This window comes from Talpa europaea (assembly GCF_964194135.1).
Source record: "Talpa europaea genome assembly, chromosome: 12".
NCBI lineage: Eukaryota > Metazoa > Chordata > Mammalia > Eulipotyphla > Talpidae > Talpa > Talpa europaea.
This window is the reverse complement of record NC_140079.1, coordinates 60,446,689-60,467,815: the sequence shown is the minus strand read 5'-3', so window position 1 is coordinate 60,467,815 and position 21,127 is coordinate 60,446,689. Positions and strand designations below refer to the sequence as shown.

At 37.9% G+C, this 21,127-nt stretch overlaps 2 protein-coding genes and 1 pseudogene across 3 annotated transcripts; 2 read left to right on the top strand and 1 right to left on the bottom strand.

Annotated features, from left to right (window-relative positions):
- Positions 1-313: 313 nt before the first annotated feature.
- ANKRD45 (ankyrin repeat domain 45) lies at positions 314-20,741 on the bottom strand (the record flags this gene model as incomplete). The annotated part of the gene is given in 6 exon segments (XM_084250066.1): positions 314-355; positions 358-386; positions 2,088-2,226; positions 3,820-3,914; positions 15,195-15,362; positions 20,399-20,741. Coding segments are annotated over 6 exon segments (816 nt in total).
- Positions 9,009-11,162, top strand: TEX50 (testis expressed 50; the record flags this gene model as incomplete). The annotated part of the gene is made up of 2 exons (XM_084248497.1): positions 9,009-9,332; positions 10,935-11,162. 2 exons carry the CDS (start codon positions 9,009-9,011, stop codon positions 11,160-11,162), a joined length of 552 nt encoding a protein of 183 aa, XP_084104623.1.
- LOC311180575 (trifunctional enzyme subunit alpha, mitochondrial-like) lies at positions 17,696-18,481 on the top strand (annotated as a pseudogene). The gene is made up of 2 exons: positions 17,696-17,907; positions 17,962-18,481. The product of its transcript is annotated as a trifunctional enzyme subunit alpha, mitochondrial-like (transcript).
- Positions 20,742-21,127: the final 386 nt, after the last annotated feature.

The window sequence follows — 21,127 nt, the reverse complement described above, 5'->3', positions numbered from 1 at the left end:
TCCTGCCTCAGTTACGCAAACTTTATTAGATCTTCTAAGTAGATTTTAGAGCTTCCAGACAGATTTGGGATTCACCCCAAAGTACCCTAAGGAAGGAGCACATAGAACTCACATGGTATGCATTTGAGGGAGCAGAAGTCAGGTCAGAGAGTCTGGACATAAGCACAGTGAATAGAGTAAAACAAAACTGGTTGTTTTAGTTCCATATTTAAACATTATTATAAAATCCAATGTCTATTTTCTTAACTTCAGTTGACACAAATAGGTTTGCTCTTAAAAATACTAGAAGAAAAATATTTTAATAAAATACACGTTAATAGAAGGTATGATCTTGACTTCTTTTCTGACCATGGCTTAGGATACAGATTTGGCACTCTTCACTTGACCTGAAAGGAAGCAGATTTTTAAATTACATTTAATTCTCTTGTTATATAAAACAAAAATAAAGGCATATTTTAAAACAATGGGCAAGAAATAAAACAGCCTAAACTAGTCATTAATTAAAACTTGGTGTTGGTACACCAATTCAAATACTCTTCCACAACCTTTTTTTCATATTTAAAACTGAGATCATATTTTCCCAATCAGAATTATTGGTCCTAGTTCTTCTATTGAATAGAGTAACTTTAGTAAATTGCTTAATCTCTCGTCTTCACTTTCTTCATTATAAAATGAGGAGATGGTTTCAGAGGTTTCATCAAGATCTAACAATTCTATCCTATGGAGTTGGAATACAGGAGGGTACTCTGGATGGGATGTATAGACGGCCTTGGGACAGAGGCAAGCCTCCCTTAGGTGTGAGAAGGAAGGAGAGTTTCTGGCTAGGCCAATAGTAGTAGTGGTGGAGCAGGGAGAGAAGGTAGGAATCGTGCTCTATAACCAAAAACTCAGGCTTTAGTCATCTTGACAATGGACTATACTGGTCTCGCTCCCTCTAGTCTCTTCTGCCAAGCTATTTTATCAGGAGAATCAGATTATTCTCCCCAACATAATCCCATTTCTCTCCTATCCCAAAGCCTTTCATGGAAACCACTGCCAGAAAATAAAACCCAAACTTCTAAGTTTAAAATTCAGTATTTTTAATAAAACAATCACAACTTAACTTTTCAACCATATTTTCTCAGGTTCCTCAACAGAGACTCAACTGCAGTCAGGCAGATGTATACTGGCCACTTCCCTCTTTCCCATATTTGAACCTTTCCACACCCTACTGTGCTTTCATCCCAGAATTCCCTTCATAGCCCACCCTGGCTAGCCATCCTCTTTCGGGCAATTCCTCTTTCTTCATGATACTTTCTCTTTATACTGAAGTTTCTCAGAATATACACAACATTTAGTTTATCATTTTAAATTTTCATGTTTAATTATGAACTGGGATGTGGAGACCTTAAATACAAATATATTTAAAGCATCTCTCTCCCGTTAGGGGGCTAGGAAAGTGTTGTATATATGCTAAAAAGATGTAAGGTATGGGCCTCCCCTGGTAGCGCAGCGGTTGAGTGCTGGGCTAAGAAGCTGCCCGCAGCCTCTGCAGCGCCGGTTCGTTCCCCGGCCCCTGACAAGGGTCCCACAAAAAAAAAAAAAAGATGTAAGGTACATGTGACAAGAAATATTCTGCCATACTACCTGGATGAGATTAAGTATCTTAACCTTTTAACAAAACTTTTGATAAATAAAAAACTTTAGGTATGTAAATCCACAATCAAAAGAATTGAGTTGTTCGCCAACCTGGTATCATATACGAAAAATAATTCAAAATGGATCACAGAAGTAAATGTAAGAGATAAAACTATGAAAAGGCTTTTTTTTTTTTTTAACAAAAAGACATAAAAGTAAATCTTAAGGACCTTGGAATGGTAATGTTTCCTAGCTATGACTCTGAAAGCACAATCAACTAAAGGGAAAATAGATACATTAGGCTTCAAAAGTAAAGCCTTTGTCACACCCAAAGGATGACTAACATTAAAAAGAGAGAGACGATAATAAGTGTTGATAATGACATGGAAAAGTTGAAACCCCGGAAAAAGCAGCATTAAACCTAATCTTCATCTTTCTGATATTCAGAGCACTTTTTATGCAAAACTTACGTGGTGCAGACATTTTTGTGTAGATAGGAGTCACAATATCTTCCAATTGCTGTTTCTGTTCAAAAATCTCATTAATGGACGCTTCCAAATGGGTTTCTAACCACTCATTTTTTATACGGCATGCATTGAGGATGGTGTTCTAGAGACAGAAAGAAGGAACTTACTTTTCAATTATTTACGAAAAAATAAAACTCTCTAGGATCTCTAAACTAGCACTTTCCAACAGAACTTTCTGTGATGATGGACATGTTCTATATGGGAATTGTTCAATACAGTCACCATCAGACACATATGGCTACTGAGTACTAGAAAAGTGGCAAGTGGACTGAGGAAATGAATTTTTAGTTCATTCACTTTTAACTAATTCAAATAGTCATATGTGTCCAGTGGCTACTATATTAGACACTGAAGCTCTAATATTAATGAAATGTGAAAATAATAAAATTCACAACCTAGTCATGAAGCCTTGGGCCAACCTACAGTATTAGGTGAGGACCCTGATACTTTATTTTCACTGAGGCCTAAGATAGAGAAGTGTTCGCACAGCAAATGGCTGGTGCCTGATATAAGATGGTTACCATTAAGTGGTTTGTAATAATAAAGACAAATGAATAAATGTATTGCATGTCTTGTAAGCAGTAGTAATATGCAGAATGTATATGTAGAGTATATTCATTGAAGTCTAGAAAGATGTCCATAATAAATTATTATTAAGAAGAATGCAAATTAAAAAGTAATGTGTATAGTATGATCTCATTTTTGTATAAACACAAAATCTTCCTTATAAAACTATATGTATACAGATATATGTTTATATAATTGAAGGGACTTTGTTATTAGAAGCACAGAGTAATAAGACTGGAAATAGAAAAAGGAAAACTATGAAGTTTACTTTCGACATTTGAATTTTATTCTAATTATTACGGCATGTATAATATTTTTCAGTTCAAACAACTAAATATTTAAAGATTGCATTAAATAGGTTTTTACAGTAACCAGCTTAAGAAAGCATTATTTTGCCAGGAAATTTTAGTATATAGATAGATAGATAATAGATAGATACTAAGATGATTTTAGCATATATACATATAATAAATATAAAATATATGCTAAAATATATGATGGGCAGGCAAGTTTTGAGGCAATATAATATAATATAATATATATGCTAAAACATATGATGTGCAGCTAAGTTTTGAGGCAAAATAATGAAACCAGTATCAGTGAACCCATTAATCGACAGAAGAGCCAGAACATGACCAGTATTACAAAGATACTTGTGTCCATCCCCTATTTTCATCCCCCTGCCGGCCTCTAAGAGATAATCACACTCTGTATACATACCTTTGTTTTTAATTTTTAGTAATTTTACTCCATATATATAGGCATCCCTAAAATATAGATTGCTTTTTGTTTGAGTTTTTTTTAATCTATGTAGTCTTTGGTGATTTTTTTCACTCAACACTACATTCCTAGATTCATTCATTTTGTTGGCTGTGATACTTAGTACATCAATGTCACTCTAATATTATTTCATTTAATTTTTATCAGTCTATCTCTTATTGGTAGTTTATTACAATAGGGAGGAAGGCGGGAAGGAAAAAAGAAGGAAGGGAGGAAAAGAAGAAAGCAGAAAGGAACACCACCTACCACTAGAGCTTTAGTGCAGACATTAAAGATATGTCATAAACCTCAGAAGACTTCAGAACAAGCAATAATCATAATGCAGTACCTTGTCTTCCTTTAAGAGCTTCATTTGTCCCTTTTCTGTGTCTGTAACACCTGCAGAGACCTTAGCAATATATTTTTTCAGAGTCAGCCTCGCATCTGAAAGAACAGGACAGTAAGATGCATAATCACAAGTCAAAGACCAAAAACTGTGTTCAACAGTTTGTAATGTGCTACCAGATATCCAGAACTTTAAAAAGATTGTGTGTCGAAGGTTTTTTCAGTTGTTTTTACTGAATTTCAAGAAAGATAAAACTCAACTGGTACCACATTTGGGGTACTCACTGTGTTCCTAGAAATGGTGCTAAAATTTTTGAAGAACAATTAAATATAAAACATGACACTTGATCCCAAAAAGACCACACTATTAAAATATGTATTCTGAAAAAAGAAACAACAACAAAATTAAACATTTCCTTCTTGACTCTTAAAAAGGAATTCAAATATATCTTTCCTCTTTAAAAAAAAATACACTATTTAAAGTAATTCCATTCACTATAGCACCCATAGTAATGTTACCACAAAATCTGCAAGACCTATTTAAATAAAATTACAAAACTCTGAAATAAATAAAAGACTTAAATAAATGGAAGGGCTTACCATATTCCTAGATGTAAAAACTGAGCATTGTAAATTGTAGAATAGTTCCAAGTTAAAAGTTGATGCATTGTTTCCTCTGGCCACTATAACAAACTGTCATAACTTTGGTGACTTAAGAAAAAACAATTACACCCTCCTTAAGTTCTAGAGGCCAGAAGTCTGAAATCAGCTTCCCTGAGCTAAAGTCAGGGTGTTAGCCGTGTTCTAAGGGAAAGAGCCATTTCTTTTCCTTCCAACTGTATTCTCTGGCTGGTGGCTTCTTCCTCCATCTTCAAAGTGCATCACTCCAAGCTCAACTTCCATCCTCAAATCACCTTCTCATCTTCAGTGTCAAATCTCCTTTTGCTTCGTACTTTCAATAACACATGTGGTTACGTTCAGGTCCCACCTAGATAATACAATATAACCTCCCCATCTCTATGTCCTTAAGGATCTGAAAAGTACCTCTGCCCGATAATGTTCACAGGGTCCAGGGGTTTGGACTTAGATATCTTTGGCAGCCACAGTCTACCCTCTGGCCTCCCAAAATCCCACATGCAAAATATATTTGCACCATCTTAATATCCAAAGTTTCAACCCATTGCCACTCATGTGCAAGTGATCATCTAAAATATCATCAGTTCAAAAGCCTCAAATTTTGTCATTTAAATAATCTAAACAAGGTATGGGTGAGTCTTTAGTATGACCCACCCATCCTGCAGTAAAATTCCTCTCCATCTGTAGACAAGGAGCCAAGTTCTCTACTGTCAAAATAGTCATGGGACAAACACAGTATAAGTTGTAGACAATGTCCTTCAAAAACGGAGAAAATGGAAGGAAAAAAGATGTCACCAGTCCAAAGTAATTTTGAAATCCCACGAGGCAAATTCTCTTAGGTGTCATGACCTGGGAATAATCCCCTGCAGGGCAAGGCTATAGGCCTCAGGATGCAGCTTCAGCCTAAGTCATCCTTCATTTTTCATGAACTGTTGGTGTCTGGCAGCCATTTTTTCCATGTTGTCCTCTCTCTGGCCCTTTATCAAAACTAGCAATGTTTCTACTAATGTAACATTTTCAAAAATCTTGTAAGTCTCTCTTCATGTGACAAAGATTCATTCCATTAGACAAGAAGGTCCTCCACTTTTTTGGATATCTCATTTCTACTCCTGACTTGTGCTGAGATGGCAGAAGGGATCCTTGAGTAACATGATTAATCTCTTCAGTACTAGCAAAAACACTGTCCTAGTACATCCTGAATTTCTCTCCAGAGCACAATTGCCTGACAGTGACTCTCCTAATGTTAGCACTTTTATGACCTGAATAGGCTGAGAATTTCCCAGATCATCAACTCCTTACTTTTCCATAATAGTTTCCTCAATTCGTCTCTCTTCTCTCACATCTTACTGTAAGCAACAATAAGAAAACAGGTCATGCCTTCAGCATATTGCTTGGAAATCTCTCCAATTAAAAGTTCAAGTTCATCATCTACAAGCTCTCCTTTCCATAGAAGGGAATACAAATTCAACTAAGCTTTCTGCCACCATGTAACAAGATCACCTTTGCTCCACTTTTGAATAATGTCCCTCATTTCCTCTGAGCCCTCACCAGAAGTACCTTTATGGTTCTGATTTCTGCCAACATTCTGTTTATGATGATTTAAGTGCACTTTAACACCATGTAGTCTTTTGCTACCATGCTCCTCATTTCCTTCTAACCCCTCACAGCACTATCTTTAATGTTGGCACTTCTATCAACAGTCCTCAAGGCAATCTAGGCTTTACCTATCATGCACCTCAAAATTCTCCCATTTATACATTATCCAATCCCAAAGCCACTTACACATTTTTAGGTAATTGTTACAGTCACGCTTTGCTTTCAGATTTCAAAATTTGTGCTAGTTTCCTACAACTGCTATAACAAATTACGATAAACTTCATGACTTAAAACACCACTAATGTATTCTTTTGCAGTTATAGTCCAAAGTTGGTTTCACTGAACTAAACTCAGGCATTGGCAGGGTTGATTCCTTTTGGAGTCTCTAAAGGAAAACCAGTTCCTTGACTGTCTATATTCCTCAGCTTATAGCCTTCCCAGCACCTTATAGCCTTCCCAGCACCATCAACCCAATCCTCTGCTTCCAGTATCAATACACCTTCTTTTCTTCTGCATCAAATATCCCTCTGCTTGGGCCTCCCCGGTGGCACAGCGGTTGAGCGCTGAGTTGCGAAGCTGCCCGCAGCCTCTGCAGCGCCGGTTCAATCCCCGGCTGCTCCCCGGCCACTGGAGGAGGGTCCCGCATGGCGCGCAGACCTCTCCTGCCGCCTTCTGCTCCCCTCAGCAGTGTACTTCAGTCCTTCTGCCTGTTCTGCTCCCCGCTCTGGCTCTGGTGAATTCTCTCACCCTCCCGCGCTTCTGACTGTACCCAGTGCTTGTATAAATAAATAAATAAAAACAAATCTTTAAAAAAAAAAATCCCTCTGCTTATCTCTTATAAGGACATGTGATTTATTTAGGGTCCACATCAATTATCACAAAATTTCAAGATCCTAAATTTAATCATATCTGTGATATTCCTTTGCCCTATAACATTAGCAGGTCCCACTGTATCCTTCTATGGTAGAAGGGGCTTGGGAGCCTTATGGGTCTTCATTTATAAAAACACTAATCCCATTCATGAGGGTTCAAACTTCATGTACCTCAAAAAAAATCTATTAAGCAGTTGGATTTCAACATATGAATTTGGAAGGTCACAAATATTCAGATCACAGCAATGTCTTAATCCTTCTAACCTAAGTTTCTCCATCTATAAAATGAAAGTAGCATAGAGTTCTGGTAGTGTTTTTTCAAGGATTAAGTAAAATGTAATATAATGTGTACAAATATCTTAGCATATTTAGCAAAGGTACTGTGTGCCTGGCACACAGAAGAACACTCAATGAGTTTATTATTGTATCATGACTCCCTGTTGACCATGGAATAAAATACAGGGTCTTCAAGATCCATCTAAATATAAACTAATGGGGGCCTCCCCAGTGGTGCAGCATGTTGAGCACCGTGCTATAAAGCTGACGGCAGCCTCGGCAGTGCGGGTTCGATTCCAGCCGGTGAGAATCCCACATGGTGTCGCAGACCTCTCCTGTAGCGCCAGCTGTTCCCCTCAACAGTGCATTTCTGTTGTCTGCCTGTTCTTCTCCCCACTCTGTTTCTGATGAATCCTCTCACCCTCCCGTGCCTCTGGCCTGTACCCCAGCTCTCATATAAAAATAAATAAATCTTAAAAAATAAATCTTAAAAAAAAAAAAACATAAACTAACATTCCAGTTTTATCCCTTCCAATATTCAACCACTCTATCCATTATGTACTTCCTGTTCCCCCCACCCTCAGATGTCAACCAGTTTCACAGTTCTATGCTCAAGCATCACCTTATCAGATAGGCCTTTCTTAACTGCCTTCTACAAGTAGCACACTTGCTACCAACTTAATAACTACCTACCACTCTATTTTTTCTCCATGGCATAATATAGCTACATAGATTTAGACAGATATTATTTTTTGTATCTCCCTACTAGAAAATGAACTCCATAAACATAAATATTCTGTTTTGTACCTCATTTTGTATATATGTTCAGCTCTTAGTACAATATTTACTACATAAGAGGTGTTCAATAAATATTTGTTGCATGAATATTTACACAGAATTTCCTACAGTTTCTTCAACCTCAGGTGCCCTCTCCATTGACACTCGCCAAAAGCCTGATCACTCATCAGAGCTTACTCAAATATTCTTCCATGAAACTCCTAGTTTCCCTAGGTAGAATTGATTGCTCTATCAACTGTTACATAAGTATAATTTGATTTAGCTTTTATTTTAGTGTAGCTTTCAATTTTTATTCTTGTTTTTTGCTTCTACCTTTAGATCATCAGCTCCTCAGAGGCAGGATCTATGTCTCATCTCTCCATCATATACAATGACTCCTCACCATCTCATTTTTCGTCACGCACCATGCCAAGTTCCCCATCCTCACCTACTACCTACCGTACCACATTGGCACCAAAGCCACAGAAGTTAGAAGAGGAAGGCACTCAATATGTGTTTGACATTTGAAGGGAAGGATGTTTCAGAGTGCAAGTGAGGGGGGGGGGCGGGGAAGCAGGGGCTAGGTTATATGAAATAGTATAACTGGAGTTACTTTTTAAATAAACATAAAACTTCCATACTTCAGAAGGGTTGGAAGGGATATAAGTAAATTGTTTCCTATTTAAATCCTATTAATATGATTACAATTTGAATTTATTAGCTAGCAAAATATGAGTAAATCTTTATCTTTCAGAAATTGAAGAAGTACAGATAATTCAGACAAGGAAGGAAGAGAATTCCTAAGAAATCCAAGGTGATTGGCAAGGTGACAACTTTCTACTATAGTTCTTTATGATGTCACTGAATTTATCCCTGAATCACTATGACTGATGATATCACAGTGACCATCAGTATGTGTTTTACCGGCTATATCTCGATCACTAGTTAGAGTATGTTAAATACTTCAGGGCACTTCTACCCTGTCTCTAACAAATTTTTTGGTTATAGATTTTTTTTTTCTAATGGAGAAAGAAAGATGTCCATTCAAGGAATATCCCTGATTTTTTCTCTATTGTTTATGTGCTTCTTCAGGGAGAGCTTCTGCATCTGTGATGGAACTATCTGGACGAAGGTTGGATGGGAGATTTTTCCAGAAGAAATGCATTATCTGAAAGTTAAGCCTTCTCCATCTCACTGTCTACCTTACCCTCTGGACAAACTATGCTGCAATTTTGCTAATATGGATATATTTCACAGTTGTTTAAATATCATTTATATTTTAGTACAAGCTCTCTTTTTAATCCTGTCTGTTTTATCTGCACATTACCTGTGGATGAAATGGAAGAAACACCAAAAAAAGGTGAATTGGTGATACAAATAGTAATAGCTAAAGGGTTTTAAACACAATATTATCAGGTTTTTTGAGGGAAAGTACTATGTCTTAATCCTCTTTGTACCTTTTCTCCCCACCCTCACCACTCTCCCCACTATTCCCTCAACTACCATGGTATCTTACACATAGGAGGTGCTCAACAAATATGTATTGAATTATAAGGGCCTTACAAATAATACAGTCCAATCCCTCTATGTTAGTCCACAGAACACACTGAGAAAGTAGTAAGCTATGTGTAGAATATATAGGAAATGACGTCGACTGTCTGGGCTGGTAGGTAAGTCACTTGATCTTGCTCAGCCACTTCATAAAATGAAGGATCTGGAGTAAGAGATTTCTTAGATCCCTTCAAGCTCTATCTAGGAAAGTTAAGTATACAGAATTTGGCATGTATTATTTTTTAATGGATTTTAAATTAATTTCCTAGGATAACTTTCTAGAAAATTGCAGTATTGAACTAATTGCCCACCTTGCCAATAGATGACGCCATATTTTTGAGGCAATCTTAAAAGCTCATTAACAAGAACAATCTCATTGACCTTCACAACTGGGTATTTATAAAAGGACTATGATTTTATTGCATTATACACTGAAGAAAATTATATATAAAGGAAAATGTTTTGCTAATTTTCAAAGAATTTTTCCTAGCAGAATGTGCTGACCATAAAAATCACTTAAATATTTCTTGACAATATTGATCACTAAAATCTTATATGGGCGCATATACAAAAGAGCATTTTTTTTTTTTCTTTTGTAGAAGAACTGGCGGGCTTCCCTGGTGGTGCAAGGGGTTAAGATGCAGCACTAGGAAGCTATCGCAGCCACTGGAACAGGAGTTCAATCCCAGGCCAGGGACCTGGTACAGCATGGTACAGCAGACCTCTCCTGTCTCGCCCGCTGCTCCCTTCAGCAGTGTATTTCAGTCAATCTGCCTGTTCTGTTTCCCACGGTGTGTCTGGTGAATCCTCTCACCCCCACACACCTCAGGCCTGTATCCAAGTTTTTATATGTATAAATAAATCTTAAAAAAAAAAAAAGAAAGAACTAGGATGTGGGCCAGAGGTGGGGGGCAGGGGAGGTGAGAGGGTTCATCAGAAACAGAGTGGGGAGCAGAACAGGCAGATCTACTTAAATACACTGCTGAGGGGAGCAGCGGGCAAAACTGGAGAGGTCTGCTGTGCCAAGTGGGTTAGGTCCCTGGCCGGGGATTGAACTCAGATCATAGTGGTGATAGCTTAGAGACTTAAACCCTAGGCTGGCCACCAGGGCGGCTGGAAAGAGCATTGCTTCTATACCATTATCTTTCTTCTTTAGTAAACTTTGGTAGAGTAAGTAATGTGTAGTGTTTGAAATTTAAGTATAAATTTGTGTGTCAGTTAATGACAGGGGTATGGTCTAAGAAATGCATTTTTAGATGATTTAATGGTTATGTGAACAACTAATACACACCTAGACTAAAAATAAGGACCACTATGTGGCACTTGATATATATATATCACGAAACAAATTTCATTTGAGCTATGGCAAGAAAAAAAAAACCTGTAACCCCATTTGTTTTCCTCCTTTTAGCTTAAAAAACAAGCCGCCGTAGAGGTATCTGGTAATGCTCCAGAAAGCCAGCCTGCTTATGATATTGACCAAATACTCTGTAAATTAGTGGCCACAACATCAATGATGACCAAGTACCTGAACCAAATGTCCCAGAATCCTCCAGCTAAGAAAGCCAAGCATCACAAATTAAGAGGACGAAGAGTTAAGGAAGAGGAGGAGCCAGAAGATAACAGACCTCACATGTAAACATAGCTCAGTCCAACATGGACTGAAAAATCTATCGGACAAAAGAAATCTACTGAGAGAACTGAAGTAAGGATAAAAATGGTCCTTTGGAGGCCTTTGTAATTTTTTGCCACGTTCTTTATTGAAACTTTCCAAAGAATTCTGGGTTGAAAAATTATTTCCATTCAGCTAGAAAGGCATCCATACTTATTAAATACTGGGGAAAGGTTATATACTATCACTGCTTCATGTTTAAGTATTTTTAAAGTATTAGATTAACCAATTTGTAGAACAGAATTATGACTTAATGTGTCAATAAATCTGTGATTTAAATAATATTTTTCTCTTTTTCTTATTTTCCTATGCAAATTATATAGCTATAAGGAGACTTTAGTTTCCCATCTCAGATTGCTAAAATAATATGGAAACATTAAGAAATAAATTATTTATTATTTTACAATTTGGTGTATGATTTAGGGGAATAAGTTCATACCTCCTCAGCTACCAAAGCATTCAGTCATTTACCCTAGATCACTGGGCCCCCTTCCATTTTGTTCCCCCCCCCACATCATCTCTTCACCCTCCACTAGACTGCAGTCGTATTTCTAGAGTTTGATTTGGTTTAGTTTTGTCAGTTCCTTTGTTTTGTTTTCTATATTCTACATATGAATGAAATCATTTGTATTTGTCTTTCTCCTGACTTATTTCACTTAGCATAATCCCCTTCAGTTTCATCTATGTTATCCCAAATTTCAAGAGTTATCTATTTTATACCTAAATAGTATTCTGTCATGTATATACACTGCATCTGAATCCATTCCTTTGTAGCTGGGCAGTTAAATTAATTTTTTAAGTACAAATGTTTCCATTTTAATATAATAAAGAAGCATCAATATTTTTGAAATTTCAGACTTCTGTTGATAAGACATTTCAATTTTGTAAACTGAGTCAATTTTTGTTTATCAACCATCTCTTTTTTTTTTAAAGTATGGTTACTATATTTTCCTAACAAAAACTGGGAGGCTAGTTATAAACTGGGACTATTAAGTTGAAAAATTAAAAAAAAAAAAAAAGGCCAGATCTATAATAAAACCTCCCATCAGTATAAAAGAGGGAAAAACACTTAAAAAGCAGTCCTTACAACAGCGAAGGTAAAGAAGGTGCCTACCTTACATTACTGTGGATTATTAAAAATTTATGATTCCATTTCCCAGGGTCGTCTCCTTCCTTCACACCTCCTTAGCACAGCCCTACTCCCACATTTCCATAAATGTTTGTTCTAGTCCTCATAGTTCTGAACTGTCGATCACACACATGCACACACACTTCTTTTAATTGAGAACTCTTGAAAACTTTTTTAAAATTCTCCAAGCCTCTGTAACCCCCCAAAATTAATATCTCATTGTAGAATTTTCAGCAGTATGCAAGCACCTCTTTGGGGTAGGGAGACCTCCATGTATAAATCTCTCCAAGAGATTCAATCACTAGGAAGAGTGGATGTGATGTATAGCCTTAGTAAATCTGAATTAAACAAAGGTCACTGTAGGGTAAGGTAAAGGGTATCAGGCTTTTCTGCCCTCCCGCCATTAGGATGGATGACGGAACCCTGCAGTCCTAAGTGCATGCCTAATGGCGGGCACCTGGAGTAGGGTGTGGGCATACGTAGGTGGGTACACCTGAGCTAAGAGACTGATTTATAAGGGTGGTGCAGCAGAGTGCGGTGTGGAGGGTGGAGGAGTGGAGTATACAGAGGAGAATGGCGACTACAAACAACAGCGAAGAGCATGTGGCTGCTAGAACCGTTCACAAACCTGCCCGGAATGGGTTGGTTACTTTACAATCACATTTGATGTTGAGTAGTTTGTTTTTCTGACATTCCACACACAACATCAACAAGAAGCTCCAATCCTTATAATTACATCATTGATCTGGAAACAAAATACTTATCTGCTTTTTAGAGTCTTATCTTCATCATTAGAAAATGCTGGGTGTAATTCCTCTAGGAATGTAAGGGCCTAAACAGATAGGTTTTACAGAGAAGGAAACCAATGAAACTCACCACCTATGATCCCTAAACTGTTTCTTTCAGAAAAGTTACAGCAAAATTTGTCCCTGGATGTGGTTTTTAAGTCGCATGGGTCACCCTTTAAAGTAGATTTTAAATTCATGTCTTTAAGTTCAATTCTTTGCTGTTTTCCTTTTGCTTATAATCAGAAAATTGAAGGTATTGAAAGAAACACTGCCTCCAGAAAACATTTAGTACAAATGGACAATTACCTATAATCTACAAAGCATAGATTTTTCTTCCTGAAGTATTTTTTTTTGCTTCCCAAATGTGCTACCTACCTTCAATTTCCTTATTTCTATTAATTCTCCCAGTTCCTTTCTCATTTTACTGATAAGCAAGCTCTTTATTGCTACCACACAAATCTTAAAACATTGCCTTAATCCTCTTCCTCCTCTACATAAAACCTTTCAGTGGCTACAGAACTGAAATGAAAATACTTTAGCCTGGCATTTGAAGTCACACTCTGACTGCAATGACAGTAGCAGCATGACTGAAGTGCTGACCACAAGCCAGGTATGAGCTAAATGCTTTACATTATCTCATTTAATTCTCACAACCTCACCACCCTGCCCCCCAAAGTGGGAACTACTACTGGCCCCTCTTCTAGAAAATGAAACTTAAATACAAAAAATTTAAGTAAAACTTTTTAATTTAAGTACCTAATATAAAATATATATCTAGATAGGTCTATATACATATATATATGAAACTTATATAATTTTATAAATCAGTGTTACTTTAATTTAAAAAAAAAGAATTTAAGTACCTTATCCAAAGTCACATGGGTTTCAAGTGGAAATACCAGTATTTACACTCAAGCAACCCACTGCAAGAACCTGTGTACTTACTCTCTCATTATTCCCCTTCTGCTATAGCCTATTTGTGCAATCTGACTCATTGTTCCAGTCAGATGCTCTCATCCCTGCCCCCCAACATGCCACTTTCACTCCCAGCTCCAGGATTTTTGCCCACACCCTTCCTCCTTCTATTGTGTTTTCAAACCCCACTCATTCTCCAATACCCAGCCCAATTGCAGCTTCTCTGACATTATGTTCTGTGACCTCTTGTTCTGCCACATCAACCCTTAATCATGCATATTCTGACATAATAATTTAAGCCTATATTTGTGTGTAGCTTATCATCCCCCACTTAACCAAGGTCCAGATGGCAGGAACAACCAATTGTCCCTACAACACAGCTATATTCATAGTGGACATTCAATAAATGCTTGCTAAAAACAAATGCAGATAATATTGTAAAATGAATGCTGTGAACGTCATAAACACTAGTTTTTAAATAATGTCTGTACACATGTGTAGTTACAAGTGTATCTTCCTGAAATCTCTTTTAAGCTATATTCTACAGGGCTATAGAGTTTATGTAAGTACAATATCAGTAAAATTCAACAGTAGCATCAATTTTTTTGCCCTCTGAAGCATAACATATATACAGAAATGTGCAAAAATTATAAATGTAAAGCTCAACGAATTTTCACAATTTTACCTGAGCACACCAGGTAACCAGATTGAAAGAACACCATATCCCAGTAGTACCCCTTATGGTATAAAGTAATTACTATTCTAACACCATAGATAAAAATGATTTGCCAGGCAAAGTTGAATTATTACAACTGTTTCTACCTTGGAAATCAAACATATTACTCAAATATACTATTTCTTTAAACACTGAAGGAATGGTCCACCTGCCGAGGTCTCTCAGAAGACAGTTTGAACAATATACATACATTCTTATAGAAAATTATTGGCAAAATGGTCAAAAGTTGGTAAATCAGTTTCTGATATTAAGTACTTTCTATTAAGTACAATGTCTTATGCCAGTAACAAAATCACAAGGAAAAAAAAAGGTAGATTTCATAAATTTTCAAAAGCAACATAATAGTGGTTATAAAGACATATAGCCTATAACTGTTGAGAGGAAAGTCCATCACATCAATCAGTTTGCTAATATCCTGTGAGCTTCCTTACCTGCCCAATCCAGGAATTCAACACATTCAGTCTGAGAATACCGAGCAGCAACATCTCGAGCTCTTTCTTCTCGGAAATTTAAAGCTTCTATATCAACATCCAATTCTACTAGTGCTTTCAAAGTTTCCAAACGACCCCAGGCTGCAGCACAGTGTAAGAGTGTATAACCTAACAAGTAGAATGAAGTTGTCAGGTAAGGCAGACTACATAGTTTTAGGCTATTTTATAATGGCGATCAAGTATTGAACAATTAATTGGGCCACACGCTGTTCTAAGAGCTGTACATATAGTGACCTCATTTAGTTCATAAAAACCCTATGAATCAGAACTACTATAATTCCCATTTTACAGATAAGGAAACTGAGGTCCAGAGAGGTTAAGAAACTTGCCCAAAACAGCCAATAATGAACATAGCCAGTAAATGGCAGGGGCAATGCTGAGTTCTCTTCTTCCCAGAAAAAGGACTGTCTCACTGGCAGTCATCTATTGTGAAACACTCTTAGAACCATACCTTTAAGCAATTTTCATCAAACAAATTACTTTAGCACTATGGTTAATATGCACTTACTAAAATTGCATATAACTTTCATTTTGAAATTCATCACCTGAATTAAATTAAAATTATGGCCTATCAAATTAGAAAGTTATTTCTTACACTTACTGAGAGAACTAGCATGAGGTGTAATTGTAAAGGTGAGAAACATGGGAGGCATCTTTAAAAATTTTTTTTCAGACTGGTTTAAAAGAGATCAAGTAAAAGTTGATTGTTTTAATCTACCCACTAGGATATGCTTCTGACCCACTTAACCAGTCAAAGAGGCATGCAGGACTACTGTAATAGCTGAGCAAGAAAATGAACTAACAAGTATTAAATGCATAAGTACCAGGCACTTAATGTGCTACTACTTCATTTAATATTTCCAATAACCCTATGAAGTACATATTATTAGGCAGTTAAAGGAGATAGAGGATAGTTAAATTCAGAGACTAAATCTTGCCTAAGGCCACACTGGCAATAAGCAGCCAAAGCAAGGCTCAGGCTCAGGTCTGGTGCCAAATAAAGGGTTTATAAGGAGCAGGAAATGGAACCCGAATGTTTACCTCTGGGAAAACAGTACAATAGTGATTTCTCTACTTTCAGAAACCTCTCTTTGGCTCCCTATTTGCCACATTCCCACAGTCCCGAGCCTATCTTCAACTAAGCTTTGAACTATATTTCTTGTGGATCTCACAACCAGAAGGGATAATAAAAGGTGAATAAGGAATCAAAAGGAATAAGAAGTAAACTATTCCAGGATCAGCCAAAATTGGAATTACCTCCCTCTTTGGCCCAAGCTTTTCCTCTTTTTTTTTTCCCCCAATTATTTTCCTGGTAATATCACAGAGAGAAATTTCAAAATACAGAGATACAGACTGGCCCAAGAATTTTATTGTGCCCTTTATGGCTTACAAAGTGGGCTGGGGGCAGGGGGTTGCTGAGAAATGCCCAGATAGCACCCTCATTATTCCTGCCTTCTGCCTGAAGATGGAAGTCTTTAATCAGTCACATTGTCCAGAGCCCCTGATTTGCTGGGGAAAAGGGACACATCTATAGACCAGGAGGCCATTCCAAATGAGATGTTCCAGCTCCCCATATTGCTCTTAAGGCTGAAATCACAGGCCACTGTTAATATCTAATCACAATGCTCTTAATTTATGCGAGACACGAAAGAAGTACTTTTCTCTTTTTTAACACAAAGCCTAAAAACAAGAAAATAAGTTTCCTAAACAGAAAAAGGTTTTTATCAAGTAATTTGCAACCTTTATCTGTTTTTTCCCCTTTGCTGGAGATGGTTTGTCTTCTAGAGAGAGACACACAGATCTTTGTAGTATATTAACCCCATCACCACCACAGAAAAAGGAAAACATTTAAAGATGATCTCAAAAGCAGGCAGACAAGAAGGGAATTTTTCTAAGCTTTCCTCATAAGACTGGCAATGATCCCAAAAGGAAGATACGGCTATGTGCTGGGAATCCCATCAGAAGACAGGACTCATAACTGAAACTGGGAAGACCTAAGGTTGATTCTAAGTGAATTAAAAAAAAAAAAAAAAAACCTCCTTGTGGAAGGTTACTGGTGATTAAATACAGAGAGACTCAATTGAGCAGCTTCATAGTAAAGCAAAAATCAGAAAAGAAGAAAAAGAATCTTTTCCGGCACACAGGCACTATTCTATTCTATGTGCTTCATAAGTATCAAGTCATTTAATTCTCACAATAATCCTATGAAGTAGTTACTGATGGTATAATTAAGATTTATGAAGACAGAATTGAAATGTTCTCAAAAACCTGATTTGATCTAGTTTCTCAAGTGAAAAAACTATTATGTACAGAATCATACCAACCAATCAAGAAATCAACTATTAAACTTCCATGTAATTCATTATTTTACAATGCGTAATAATTGCCAAGTTAATGGATATAAATAAGATGACCAGACCACTTTTGTCCTCCTCCTCAAGATGGTGGCTTCTCAGGTAATAAGCAGCCTCAGCCACTTCACTGCTTCCAGGATGCTTCACTGCCCAGGTTACATTTGCCACAACTTTACAAGGGTTCTCTACTTTGCCAACCAGAGCCCATATTACCTGTGGAGTCGAAGGGGATGCAGCAGTTATTCAACTTAACTCACCCAATTCAAAGGTAAATGCATTGAGTAAAGCCAGCATGTTTGGTCAGAGTTCATAGACGCAATAACTAAGCAGAAGTAATGAATGAATAAAGTCAGAATTTGTAGATGTACAGATGAAATCTGGGCTAAGGATCAAATCAGCAATGCTGTCCTTATCAAAGGTAGGCTGCTTTCTTGCAGGTGTTGATATCAACATGTTAACCTGCAAGACCACTCAAAAAGTAACACAAATATCAGAGGAAGAATAGAGGATATCTGAAAAATTTGAAAAGTCCAGAAAGCCTCTGTGGCTGCCAGTGGTGGATCCTGCTTGGGAGGAGGACTTGAACTTGCCATTTCAGGCCAATACAGAATAACAACAAAAGATAGAAAAACAGTATTGGGTACTCCTAAAGTCTTGCTGGCAGTCTTACCAGGAGCAGGAGGCACACAAAGGCTGCCCAATATAGTGGGCTTGCCTGCTGCTTGTAAACGGAGCAAAGAAAATGGGATTAGTCCACAAAATGATGGATCCCTGGAACCAAGATTAAAACCTGCAGATAAATGGGCCATTGCATACCTACAAGAAGTGGCAACTACTTTTACCAAAAGATTAGCTGATAAGGACCTTCCCTGATGGGCAGTTAAGCGTGGGCTGTGAGGCTGCCCGCAGTCTCTGCAGCGCTGGTTCGTTCCTGGCCACCGGAGAGGGTCCCACAAAAAAAAAAAAAAGATTAGCTGATAAAAGAGAGAAGGGTTGGTAGAAAAATTTACATACACCAGAGTATTCCATTTGGCAGGCAACAAATTTACAAAAAGGTGGAAGAAACAGTGCAAAAACAGACCAAAGGCCTTCATCCTGTACCTTGGGCATTGCCCAAGTCTCCATGGATAAGGGTCTAAAGACTATATTTAATGATGCTACCCTACCCCACTGGGCCATGGACAGCAACAAGTGTCTAAGCATTGAACTATGAAGTGAAGGAGAAAATGCTGACATCATTTGAAAGGATCTCCATTTTCAGCAACTTGACTGGGCAGCTTGATTACCAGGATTTTCAAAATGCCAACAGGGTAACTGAAGCTCTTTTTGAGAACCTTCATCTTAAGCACAAATTGCTTACTGAAATAGACACGATTCCAGATCATTATGTCCTTGCCAATAACACATCTGCTCTCCCAATCAATGTAATTGCTCCTGGCAGCAGAAGACTTGAGAAGGTAACTGGCATATACTACTTCTCTCCTCTGGATAAGATACAGCTGCTGGAGATTACCATAATTGACAAAACTCCTAAGGACACACTGGTTCTGATAGGGGATGGTGGGAGGAAAGGATTAGAAAAGTTACTACTCATGGTAAAGTAAGAAATCTGTCCATACACATTGATTGCATGGCCTGTCTACTCTGAGATGATTTTCCAGCCCAAGGACACATCTGGAGGAGTGCTGCGAACCAGTACTATCAGAAGACCAGAGTCAGAACACTGAGATGCACTTGAGAGCAGATGTCCAGGAGAGTGACAGGAGCGCCAGGGCTGGACATCATGAGCTCCTGGAAGCCTTGAGGGTCTGCTTACTTCTGAACAACAGTTTTGTTTAACTCACTATAAAAAGACAGCTGGAAATGAAATGTTGTTTCTTTAGGGTCTTCCAGATTGCCAGCTGTATGAGTAAAGTGCACTTTAAAGATTTAACTCCTGTCTCTGCTTTATTGGCATGTGGTGGTGAGAGGCAGCCCAAGCTCTGGACTTCCAGTTACAGTTCTCCTGTAACAGCTGGTTTCAAGCAGTGGAAGATCACCATTGTGGTAAAGGATGGACCGGGCTTCTACACCAACAGGTGTCTTGTACCCGTGATGTCTGAAGTCATCAGAATTCTCCAGAAAGGAGTTAAACCCAAGAACCTGGAAACCCTGACCGCAAGCTTTGGCTCTCCTGTAGCTGCTGCCATGCTAGTCGGTAAAGTTGGTATGGATGTAGCAAAACACGTAACAGAAGATCTAGGTAAAGCCTTTGAGGAGTGGTTTGAAGGTGTTAGCCTAGAATTGCTGAAATAGATGGTGTCCAAGAGCTTCCTAGGTCAAAAGTCTGGGAAGGGCTTTTATATCTATTGGGAGGTTGTGAAGAATAAGAATTTGAATTTTGACATGGACAATATTTTGGCAAGTCTAAAGGTGCCTCCTAGGTCTGATGTCTCCCCTGATGAACACATCCAGTACTGCCTGGTGATAAGATCTGAGCACAAGGCAGCCAATTGCTAGCAGCAAGGTATCTTGGTCACGCCTGCAGAGGAAGGCATTGGCAGATGAAGAAAAAGAGACACAAAAAGATTAAGTAACTTTCCCAAGTCACACAGCTAATGAATAGTGAAGTCTACGTTCTTAACCACTATACCATTCTATATCAACATGTACACACACATATGTTGACATATATGTGTGTGCATATTTAATATATGCAATCTAAGTAGGCATAACAAATTTACCTACCTTTAAAGACAGTACACAGTATCTTTAGATAGTAATACTGACAAGAGAAAAAAGACAAAATACCTCTGGCAGTTTTTTCATTCAGATTCACGCCATATTTTGCCAAAGCTCTAATCACATCACTTTGCCCAGCCATGCAAGCTGCATACAATAAATTTCTCCCAACGATGTCTTCTTCCAAAAGTAACTGCATGGCTTGTTCATGATGAGGGTTCTCAGGATCATCCAAAATCTTCTGCAGACCTTCCACATCCCCTGTGAGAGCAGGCTGTAAGAGGGGATTAACTGCGCTTACATCCTCTGCTTCTTTGTCTCCTTCATTTTCTTCATTAACTTCTCCTTCCTCTTGTGGTAAAAATACTGGTTTTTCTGAATTCTCTAACTCTGGGGGTCCTTCCGACTCCATTAATTCCAAAAAATACCTGAGACCAAAGAATATATAGACATCTACTCAAAACAAATCAATATTTATTGGGCTAAATTATTATTGGGCTAAAAACACCTACCTGGTTGAAAATCATTATAAGATAAGATAGTAGGACCTCCCTGGTGGTGCAATGGGTTAATCACCGCACTATGAAGCAATCCACAGCCTCTGCAGCACAATCCCCAGCCAGCCAGGGAGAAATCTACATGGCGAGGCAGACCTCTCCTGTCTCACCTGCTGCTCTCCTCAGCAATGTATTTCAGTCAGTCTGCCTGTTCTGTTCCCCGCTCTGTCTCTGGTGGATCCTCTCACCCCCCGCATCTCTGGCCTGTACCCCAGCTCTTGTATGCATAAATAAATAAATC